This window comes from Thermobia domestica, chromosome 5 (assembly GCF_964235325.1).
Source record: "Thermobia domestica chromosome 5, izTheDome1.hap1.1, whole genome shotgun sequence".
NCBI lineage: Eukaryota > Metazoa > Arthropoda > Insecta > Zygentoma > Lepismatidae > Thermobia > Thermobia domestica.
Window position 1 is genome coordinate 96844747 of NC_137458.1, and position 12313 is coordinate 96857059.

Sequence of the window (12313 nt, forward strand, 5' to 3'; positions counted from 1 at the left end):
ATGACCGGGACAGAAAAAATGGGGAAAAGTAAGAAACTAGTAAAATAAAAAATGTGAGTCATTTATGAATATCTTTATGTTTATTTATAAACAATTCTGTAGATGTATATGTAGTGTAAAGTGTAAAATTTTCACTTATCTCCCTCCCTTTTCGCAGAACACTAAAACAATGTTATCACCTCCACTGTCACCGGCGAGCCCCATATAAGACAGTCGTTTTATTATCGTTACTAAATAGTCTTTTCGGTGTCATAGATGGAGGGCGCGTCCGGCATTTGCTCGATTGATGACCAAGTCAATCCATCCCTGTTCACACTCCATACTTGTTTTTGAAAATTTCCGCGTAGAGTAACATAAACAAAAATGCGAAAGGTTATTGTAACTGCTATGCCGATCAGCACAAACTAGATCGAAAATAATAATAGTTAAGTATAGGTACATCACATTTTGGAAAGTAAATGCAATGCTCTTAATGGAAAGACATGTTTATAAGGAATCAAATTTTGCAGGCTGGAGATTCAAATGGCGCCTTATTTTATGTGTACAACTATAGGGTTAGTAATGTAAAATCATCTTAAGTGCTAGACGACGGGTATAATGAGTTAGTGAATATGAAAACTGACTATTTAGATAATATTTTCCACCGGTGGAGAATTTCTGTACAGTGGTGAAATGCTGTTATTTATGTTTAAAAGTGTAGTGTTACTAATACGAAACCATTACAAGTGTTATAGGAACTCATATCGCTGCGAAAACCCACCTTTCTTCGCTATAATTACCGTCGTTCATGAGAAGTTCCCTTCGTTTACATTCCCCCGCTACGGTCTGGGACCACCCGATTTGTACTTCCTTTACTGGGGTAGATAGCATTCGTGCTCATGGACGCCCGAATAAAATTTTCTAGGGAGGGCTCAAGTCCCTTTTTCCTATATTACCTTTCATACCGTACCTTTTGTTTGTATTAAGAAAATCTTTAAAAAATTTAATACATTTTCGAGAGCCAGAAGGAGGCTCCGACCAAACCCTGCCCTCACTTTCGGGCGCCCATGTTCGTGCTTCTTAGTGTCTACCTAGCGCAGAATGCTTTGTGCTTTTTACACTGTAATTTTTAAGGCATATGTCGGGACGATGTATTTATATGCTAATCATGAAAGATTGTAATATTTCAAGAATTACTTATAGTACCTCCAGTAGCGGATCTAGAAGGTAAAAACTGGGGGTACCCAGAACCCAGAGTATGATAGATATATCATGAGTTTAATATAAACTTTCAAAAATATATAAGTAATAACTTAAATTATTTTTGTCTTTTAGAAAACTGGGTGGCCTAGGCCCCCGGCTCTGGCCTAGATCCACCAGTGAGTACCTCCTCTGTGATTATCTGTGTCGGGCAGTGTCATGTTACCCAGCAAAAATCTTTTGGAGATCTGTAAGATGGATATTAGTCAAAGAATTATAATTCTTCAAGAATAATTCAACTTCTGTGGATAAATCTGACCTGCACATAGAAGTTTTACGTTGCGTTGTGTGATTAAATTTTTACGATAATAAACTTTATTTTTTATTCCCTCAATTTATCTTTTTGGCTTTTCTTATTTAATTTTCATTTACATTTGTATTGTTTCAGATTTGAACGTTCACTTTGGGGAGTTTGACAGTGTCCGTTGTTCTCGATTTTGTACTCTTCCGTATTGTGCCATATTTCTCTCCTGTTTTGACTTTTCCCCGATTGTGACATTACTTTTTTCACGTATTTTTACTTTATCATACTTATTACTTTGTACATCTTTGTTGACTTTTTGCTCATCCTATCATTTTTTATCATTTTCCCACTAATCAATCTTTAAATTAGTGCTGTCGAAATCGGTTTTTGAAAAAATCGAAAACCGGTTTTTGAAAAAGTGAAATTTCATAAAACCGAAATGTCGGTTTTGAAAACCGCTTTTGCGGTTTCGGTTTTGAAAACCGTATTTGCGGTTTCGGTTTTGAAAACCGCTTTTGCGGTTTGGTTTTGGAAACCGTATTTGCGGTTTCGGTTTCCGGTTTTCTTAAAAACCGAAAACCGCAAATGTCACAAAAAATTGACAGCACTAACATCAAGTAACGACGAGAGAACAGCTAAGAATATTTCCCCACTTCGTCTCACAGTTGCTAGATGGAGGGGAAACTAGGGAAAAAATGCTCAAAATTTGCAGAGAGGAAATAATATATTTTTTTCTTAAAATGTCTTAAAGTGTAGGGAAATTCTTGTTGAGTATACTTTTACAACTGGCAGAATAAAAAATAAGTTGCAATTTCTCACAAAGAGGCACGGCTATCATTATTGGGAAGTAAAAAAAAAAAAAAAAAAAAAAAATACAGAATAAAACATGATCGGTGTTTCCGTCACGTATGAACTATTGCAGGTGTCTGGGACTTGCGATAAGAAACCAGTCAACACATGCAAAACCACAACATTCACATTTATCGGAATGGCAACAAGTCAACAATAAAATTGTGTATTGCGATCTAAATTCTCTTTATTTATTTTCCTTTTTTTAAAAAAAGAAAGGGAAGTGGTGATTTTTGTTAAGAAAAGAAAGAGTGGGAGTAGTATTTTTAAAAACATGAAAGAGTAATGATAATATAAAAGATCTCAGTCTAAGTGGATGAGATTTCAAATTGAATTTTATGAGTTGCATGTAGAGTGATCTTAAATAGGGATATAACTTATTTTCTATTTAGCTTAGTGTTGTCATATTACCCGATTTTAACGGGTTCCACACGATTTTCAGGTTCTATATTCGTCCCCCGCTTAAACATATCGCAATCACGAAAAAACACCCGATTTTTGGGATTGGAGAAAAATCTAAGACGACTTAGTTGATAAAGTGGTGGTATGTTCAACATAAACCGCCACAATTCTGACAATCTCAATCGCGATTGAGTTAAATTTGGACTCGCGCTCAGGCTTAGGCTGTGGGCTATCTGAGCAGTGCGCGTGTACAGGTACATTTATTAATAAGAGATATGCTCTAATGCACCATGGTTTTCTTTGTGTAGTTCATGTCTTTTTCATGTAATGTATTGGAGGTTCTATACCAATCAGGGGCGGATCCAGCGGGCCCTCCCTAGAAGAAGAAACTTTCTTATTTTATATATAAAAATAAAACCCATCCCAAAGTTTGGAGCCCTTTAAAGTAGCAGTATGACAACCCACCGCCGGTCCTGGATCGCCCCTGATACGAATGTAGATATTGTGACAAACATACTTGAATTATTCATGCCTTCATAAGCTACAAGAATGCCGAACGACAATTTGAAGTGTAACTAAAGACTCTTATAGATGCGAATTTACGTATGTTAGCCAGGGCAGAACTCAGTTTGAAGCAAAATGTACACTCTGGAAAACTCAGTTTTGTTTGAAAAGTAGGCTGCAGAGAAGCAAAATGGACCCCACCTGATTTTTATATATTTTGTAGATTAGACGGCGAGGAACACGAATCTGAAAAAACAATTGACATTCTGAATTTTGGAACTCGAGATATTCGAATATAAAATGACCACGAAAGCAAACTGGACCCCACCTGATTTTTATATATTTTGTAAATCAGACCACGGGGAACACGAATATGAAGGAATTTTGACATTTCGAATTACGGAACTCGAGATATTCGAATATAAAATGACTACGAAAGCAAACTGGACCCCACCTGATTTTTATGTATTTTGTAAATTAGACAACGGGGAAAACGAATATGAAGGAATTTTGACATTTCGAATTTCGGAACTCGAGATATTCGAATATAAAATGAGCACCGAAGCAAACTGGACCCTACCTGATTTTTATATATTTTGTAAACTAGATCACGAGGAACACGAATCTGAAGAAGTTTTGACATTCCGACTTCCGGAACTCGAGATATTAAAACTTAAAATTTAATATAGACCATGGGCGCCCACAGAGGGGGTAAGATGAGGCAATTGCCCCCCCTTGAATTTTCGAAATAGGTTAACTTTTATAGGCTCTTCTGGTGACAAAAGTTTGAGTTTAATTGCTTTCAGAAGCCGAAGATGCTGTTTTTAAAATTTCTGTTAATGGTGCAGTGTTCAGAATGGACATGACTTTTTTTTTTACTAAGAGGCAAAAAGGTCAGAATAGCGTTGTCCGAATTCCGGAATCAATCAAGTTGAAAGTAACAGAAAGAAAGCTAGGTTTATATTATCTTCCATCTTTTTCTGCACAACACATGATACATCTCTTCGAGATGATAAAACAAATTCGTTCCTTGATCTATGTGTTCCTGGATCCACTGGAGACACTCCGCCTTACGCAGGGTAGTTTTGACGTATGATTAGCGTCATACTAAACGCCTCACTACTGCAGGAAACATCGGCCTATGTTAGTTGAAATGTTCAGTGAGTTCACTGTGTTCAAAGAACACATTAAAGGACGATCTGCAATGCGAAATATACTTCACAATGAATTCAAAATGAATTGATTTCAGTTTGTGAAAAGGAATTGCTTTAGTTAAGGAAGCACATAAAGAAAATCATTCTGAGTAATTGCTCATGAAAGTGTGGACATTTCTGGTGTAGAACAGTTGTCAGTAGAGATTAGATATTTAGACGCAACTCTAAATCAACCCAAAATAGAAGAATTCCTTGGTTTTGTGGCTCTACAGGAACTTAATGCAAAGGTAATTGTAACTGAAGTTTTATCCTTTTTGTCAAAATGTGACCTTGATATGTCGAAATTATGTGGACAGAGTTATGACGGATGCGACACAATGGTAGGAGCAGAAGGTGGTGTGAACAGAATAATACGAAAACAATATCCTAAGGCGTTATTTCTTCACTGTACTAGCCATAAATTAAATTTGGTTATTAATGATAATAATGAAGTTAAACACATTCGAAATTCAGTTGCAACTATGCAAAATATAATCATTTTTTTCGTGAAAGATCTGTCAGGTCTGTCTTGTTCATAATGTGCCTCTCTTCTGTGAAACATGGTGGTCTGCAAAGAACAAAAACATCACAATATTTTTTGAAAAAGTCTCAGAAATAGTGAATTGCCTAAAACAGCTGTCTCCTGGTGGAAACAGGAGCTCGCAACAAAGTACTCATTACGTGCTTACATTTTTCAGCGTCATCTGGTACATTAATATCAATGCACATCATGGCCAAATACAGTGCTATTTTAAAGCCAACTACAAATGCTCTACAGGGAGAGACAATAGATCTTTCCAAGGTACAAGAATACATTGAAGTTATTTTGGACTTGTTTGAAAATCATCCAGATGTCACCAACTTTTACATCTGGTACATGGGGCCCTCGGTTCGATCCCAACTCGCGCCAAGTGAACTTTCTTTTGGAAAAACACCGTGTGCGTGGGTTTTTATCGGGATTCTCCCGGTTTCTCCCACTTTCTTCATTCCACCATTTTCATTCATTACTCATCATCACCGTCTCCTTTATCCTTTCCGGCATAATTGTGGGACGTAAAACTTAAAGATTTCATTTCATTTGCTTTCACCAACTATACACAGCTACCGAAGCCTCGGCTGTCGCTGTTGGGAGTGTAACAGAAATATTCCTTCTCCTTCCAGCGACAACTTGCACAGTAGAACGTTCATTTAGTACTGTAATGAGAGTAAAAGCTTGGTTACGCCTAAGAATGGAGGAGAAAAGACCCAGTGGACTGTGTATATTGTGTCAACCGAAAATATGTGCTTGTAAACAAGAAAGTGTTCATACATCAAGCAATTATAAGATTCGCTAAGGAGGATCCTCGTCGACTAGAATTTCTGTTAACGAACACCAATGAATGAAATGTAGGCTAAGTAGATTGTTTATATTGTGTCTTTTTCCTGTCAATGCCATCCTAATTCTAATCTGTTGACTTTTTATATATGTTTACTATATAGCCTAGTTAATGAAGATATACTATGTGCTAAAATAATTGATCAGTTCGCCATGAAGGATTACGTGCATACGTCCTTTGATGTGAGATATTATCTATCTATCTATCTATCTATCTATCTATCTATCTATCTATCTATCTATCTATCTATCTATCTATATATATATATATATATATATATATATATATATATATATATATATATATATATATATATATATATATATATATATATATATATATATATATACATACAGATGGTGATCAGAAAAATGGAAACACCTGTAGTTGGCAACACGTCAGATGTATGGGTGGGCAGTGGTGTCGTGGCGCCCGCAGCGCCGGAACGCTGGTGGTGGTGTGTTAGGTCGATCTCCATACTACGTCAGGCGTAGTGGAACAGCAGTGTCTAGTGGCTGCAGCAGACGGAGGTAGTGTAAAATGGGAGACCTCTCAGATTTTCAAAGAGGGCAAATTGTTGGTGCGCGGTTATGTGGAGTGAGTGTGACGGCAGTAGCTACTGTGTTAGATGTGTTGCGTGGGACAGTGTCGAAGGTGATGACGGCCTACACAACACATGGGAAAACCACATCGGGGAAGCGGAACAGTGGGCGGAAGAAAATCATGAGTGACAGGTAACGCCGGGTATTAAAGCGCATTGTCACGCAGAACCGTCGTGCCACTGCGGAGAAAGTGACGGAGGAACTCAATCAGCACCTCCCCCACTATGTTTCGACAATCACAGTCAGCCGTGAATTACATGACATGAACTTACGAGGTCGTGTTGCACGGGCAAAACCGCTCATCAGGGACCATAACGCTTTCGCACGCCGTAAATGGTGCCGCGACCATGTAACTTGGACCGTTGAGGACTTGAAACGTGTGATATGGTCGAATGAGTCATCCCTCACAATATTCCCAACCACGGGCCGTGTTTATGTGTGGAGAACGCCCAAAGAAGCTTATGATCTGCAGTGTCTCCGCCCAACTGTGAAACATGGCGGCGGCTTGGTGATGCTGTGGGCCGCAATATCATGGTTTTCATTGGGTCCTGTGGTCACACTTAGCGGACGAATCACTGCCAACGATTATGTTGCAATCTTAGGAGACCACTTGCATCCTATGGTCCGGATGTTGTTCCCGGACAATGACGCCATCTTCCAGGATGATTATGCACCCATTCACACAGCTGGCGTTGTTGCAGCGTGGTTTGAGGAACATCTGGATGAAGTTCAACACCTCCCCTCGCCCGCCCAATCCCCAGATCTCAACATAATTGAACATCTGTGGTCCGTCTTGGAAACACGACTCCGGCGACGATTTCCACCTCCATCCTCTCTCACAGAATTGGCCGATGCTCTGCACAAGGAATGGTGTAAAATTCCACTTACTACCATTCACGACCTCTATGCCTCCATCCCACGTCGCATCAAGGCTGTTCTGAAGGCGAAAGGTGGCCCGACACCATATTAATCTGGTAAGTTGCAATTTCGTTCAGGTGTTTCCATTTTTCTGATCACCATCTGTATATAATATGTATGTATGTGTGTGTGTGTCTTGCCCCTCCTTGGAAAAATCCTGCGGGCGCCCATGATGTAGACGCTATGTATTTATATGAAAAAAAAATAACACTATATTCTCTATACGAAACATATTATGTCCTGTGAGATATATAAAGGTAACCAAGAAAGTTCTGTCGCTTTTTGTGGAGGTCTGTGTTCACTTGGTCCTCACACCGTGAGTTGAATGCGAATGGAGAAAAGGCGAGGGTCAGATGTTTGTGTGGGTATATCCAACATTCTACCTACTTGTGGCAGTTCAGTTACAACGTGAACTTGTGTAAGGACAAAGTGAATATAGAACCTTCACAGACCGTCATAAGGGCGTGTATGCTGTACGAGTTCAAACTTGGGTCAAACGCCACTGCAGCGGGGCGGAAGATATCTCAAGGCCTTTCCTGAGGGTGTCGTGATTACGCAGCCAGTCCAAGGGTGGTTTAGAAAGTTTAAGAACGGTGACAAAACACTCACGAAAGACGCACCACGTGCCGGAAGACGAGCACATGTACAAAATTAAGATCTTCAGGTAGCAATTGAGGCGAACAGTGGAGAGACATGTGAGGAACTGGGGCTAACATTCAATGTGAGTGGAGAAACCATTCAGCAGAGTAGAAGTACTGGAGAAGATGCAGGGGGTCAAAGGTCATGGAAAATTCCAGGGGGTCAAAGGTCATGGAACATACCAGAAGGGTCATCGTAGATCATGGCTATGGAGAAGGGATGACGTAATCAGTTGGTGTGTGGGAGAAGATGCAGTTCTGACTATGACTTGTGGGTGACATCATCATTGATGACTCATGTTCTAGAAGGAAATAGGAGATAAGATAAACCTATATATATATATTCAGGAAGGCATGAGGAAAAAGTGAAGACAGTATCAGTGCAGGAGAGAGCATCGTGGATACGAGAGTATTGCTGTTTCAGTGAACGTGATAGAAATTGTAGTATTTGAAGATGAAGTCCATCAAGCGCAAGTTTGAGGAGCAGCAGCAGCAGCAGAAGGATCAGCAAAATAAGAAATTTAAGCAGCAGAAAAACAAGAGAGAGGAAAAAGAAGAAGTGAATAATTTGTGTTTGCAAGAAGAGGAGAATAAGGGTGAAAGGAAACAGCAACATATTGGTGAAACATCGTATATGTTATGCAAGTCAGCGTTCAAACATTTGACAGTTGGATTGGATCCTGAAAGGAACTTTGAAGCAATAGTGCGGATCATGAGAGCCAATGAAGATGGAGTGTATGGTGTTTCATTGTCAAAGGATGATTGGTACTTGTTGATGCATCACAAGGAGCGAATTAGTGATTATTTGACAAGTGTGAGTAAGGATGAATATGAGGAAGAGTTGACAATCCTAAGATTAAGTGAGTATGCAGTTCAATTTGGTAAATCATTTGGGAAGAAATCCATTTATTTTTCTCCGAAGGATAGTTTGGATAAATTTTTGATTGTGTTAACGGATTGGACTTGGGGAGGAATAGTAAGAATGGAAAAGTGTGTAGATACTGTGTTGTGTTATGCGGATAAGTATAGTGATGTTGCTAGGGAACATTATGAGAATATTGTGAGCAAAAGTGTAGCAAGAGCTAAGAAAGACGATAAAGTGGTACAGTGTAAGAAAGACGATAAACGTGTAAGAAGTATGTTGAGAAAAATTGTAATGAATATGTGTAATGAAGAATCGCGTAATGATGATGATAACGATGATGATAATGATGCATATGGAACAATGATAAAATGGGAAGTGAATTGTATTTGTGTGGAGAATATGGTTTCAAAAGTATTAGATGAATTGTAAGTGAAAACCGTTATTGTTTGTACATGTATTATATTTCATTAATAAAACAGTTGAAATATATTTTATGCATTTTATTTCAAAGATTGAAATAACCCTTTTTTAACCTTAGAAAAATAAAATGATCTTTTATTATTATTATTATTATTATCATAAGAAAAGATCATTTTATTTTTGAAGTTTGAATAGGTGATGAAATAATTGATAATTAAAACACTTTCTTTAAATGTTTATAATAAGGTTTATTTGTACAGAAAATTATATTTACAATATATATATATATATATAGTACATAGGAAAGTGATATTTATAAAACTTTATAATGACAAGTTTTGAAGATAGTTTAATTTTGAGAGTGGTAACAAATTTAAAAATGCAATTATTCTTAACAATGTTTGATCATTTTGTTGCAAGTTTACATTTGAAAACAAATTTAAAAACAAAGAAAATGGAAATCGTCTTGACATATAAAAAAGAAATAAAATACAAAATAAACCACATAATGATGATTTTGAATGTTGAATAGCATACGTGTTTTTAGTCCATGAGATACAATTTCTCTGTAGAAAACACTTTACATTTTCACTTGGTTGATTTCCAAGGGAATCAAAATAAACACCAAAACCGCACTCACTAATATGTATAGCAGTCCAATGATAACCTGGTCCATCACTATTGTCTTTATTAACTATGATACCAGCAGGAAAATGCACAAACATAGGAAGATTATCGTTGGCAAAGCTTCCAACATATTCAGATGCCATTAACGTATCACGCAGAATAGATTGTAGTAATTCAAAGTTATCCATTTATACACAGTATTTATCTACAAAACACTTGGTAAAGTATTGAGGTGTATCACTATTAGTAGCAATACTTGCAGCAGCACTAGTATTAGTAAATGATGAACAATCACATTCGTCAGTAGATTTCGTGGATGGATCAATAGAAACTGATAAAGATATATAATCTAAATGTTTTATAAATCGTGAAAGTGCATACACATGACGTACAGCACAACTTATTTTTGCTAAGCTATGGTAAGTATGCATACAAGATGTAATAGGGAGATGTGTAAGCAAAGATGGTTTCGGACATCCGTGATCTTCTAAATTTATAATTTTACGTGTGGTGAGATCAGAAAGAAATTTGGATTTTTCTGAGCCATAGGTGAACACAATGGATGCATGACTTACATATTTCTTTATGATGGAAGTGAGAAAGTTATAATCCACATCCCCTTCATCCCACGAGAGACCGTGAATATTACGGGTATACCACATATTTTCATCTTGAGCACATGGATCAAGTTCACTCCAAGCGTATGGTGCATTAAATATCCATGACTGAATACAGTTTGAATCAGGATTAATCACAGCGAATTCTTTAGGAATGAGAGTTCCATCGCTCTCTCGGAAACCGACAAAGTCAATAATAAGACGAATCATTTTTACGTGTGTGTAGTCTTTTGCAGTAAATTGAGGACTGACTGACTATTGTGTGTAGTCCGTAAGAACGTCTCTATTTTCATTAATTTGTATGAGCGAATCAAACTCAGCATAAATGATGCACGTGATAGATGACGTCAGAGCAGATGCGAAACCAATTTTAAGAGTGAGCGATGATTCATGAATCAAGTCCCAACTTCCGTTATTTTGATTAACGTTAGGAGAAAGATTAAATGCATATAAAGTATATCCTTTTAGGTAGTCCTCTCGTGATATAGCATTTCCTGTATCTTGGTAAAAAGTTCCCGTTCCAGAAAAGAGGGAATAGTAGCATTGAACATATAACTTGTTTTGAAAATTTGGAGTTAAAGGTGTTATTGGTATACTTTTCGATCCTGCGAGGAGTTGAAGTTTATTAACGTTAAAAGTGTCAAAATAAAACGGGTTTAGTTCAAGTTTACCGTTATAAGCATCATTGGAGACAAATCCAAAGATCACTCGTTTTGGAAGTTTTCCAATAAAGATGTTGTCGAGATTATATGATGTCACATTTTGAGGTATAGTATGAGTTTTTGTTTCAACTCTTGTAATGGGGTACTTTAATGTAGATTTTTGTAATACTCGGTTGTGATAGAGACCAACTGTTGCACTAACAGTAACATGTCGAACAAATAATATAACATCAAGCAAACGTATTTTACAGGAAGAGTCAGCAGGTGCCATTAAGCAAAACGAATCTTTACTTCGATGTAATTTGACACGTACTCCAACTTTGTTGATTAGCAGTCTTGCCTGAGACATAATATCGGAGTGTAGCTTCCCAAACATGTCAAACGTAGCACTCCCTGCAGCATATGAGAATCGCTTTTTAAACCCTTTATTGTTATCATTGCAGTCATTAAATTTACCAGGGGTATCCTCATACCACAGAGCACTGGTTAAATGTGTAGATTTAGCTTCTTTAGTGTAATTTAAAAGCGTTTCTATATAAGCACGATAAGGATAAAATCCTCCAGCAGCAGCAGTTACTAGTGTGTTATTTAAAGAAACATCAACTTGCTGGAACATGGAATGTAGAAAATTGTTTAAGGGAGCTACAGTATCAGCTGTTTCAGAGAGTTTACTATTATCGGTTTTTGTAATATTACACAAAACATATAAGTAAATATGGGCAGGATCAATATAATTTGCACCATCACCAGGAATAGAGAATTCAATTGGACCATCGTCTCTAAGAGTTGATACAGGTCTGTATTCAACTATTGTAGAATCTTCAATACTTGTTTCGGTGGGAGGAACACTTTCTAGGTCTAATGCCGAATCGCAGCATGCATGACTGTTAGGATGTAGAAAAGCCATCTCCTTTATGGATCAAAAATATCACGGTTGTTTTTGCTAAGCTTTCTTTTTTTCAACTGAGGCGGATTTAAAGGAGGTCCAAACTTTATAGATATTTTACGTTTCCTTGTTTTCTTTTGTTGAGTAGGATGTTTTGCTTGTTTACGAAGACGTCGGCGAGATATTCTCTTCTTTTTGCCCCGTCCACTAAGAAGTTGTTGAATTTTGTTTTCTGCTTTTGCTTGCAAGTTTTCACCAGCTTCACGTAGTC

General features: G+C 37.4%; 1 protein-coding gene across 1 annotated transcript; it reads right to left on the reverse strand.

Annotated features, from left to right (window-relative positions):
* Nucleotides 1–10749: 10749 nt before the first annotated feature.
* Nucleotides 10750–12063, reverse strand: LOC145685178 (uncharacterized protein F54H12.2-like). Its single transcript, XM_081757532.1, has one exon. The coding sequence runs from the start codon at nt 12061–12063 to the stop codon at nt 10750–10752; it is 1314 nt and encodes a 437-aa protein (XP_081613658.1).
* Between the last annotated feature and the right edge of the window lie 250 nt (nt 12064–12313).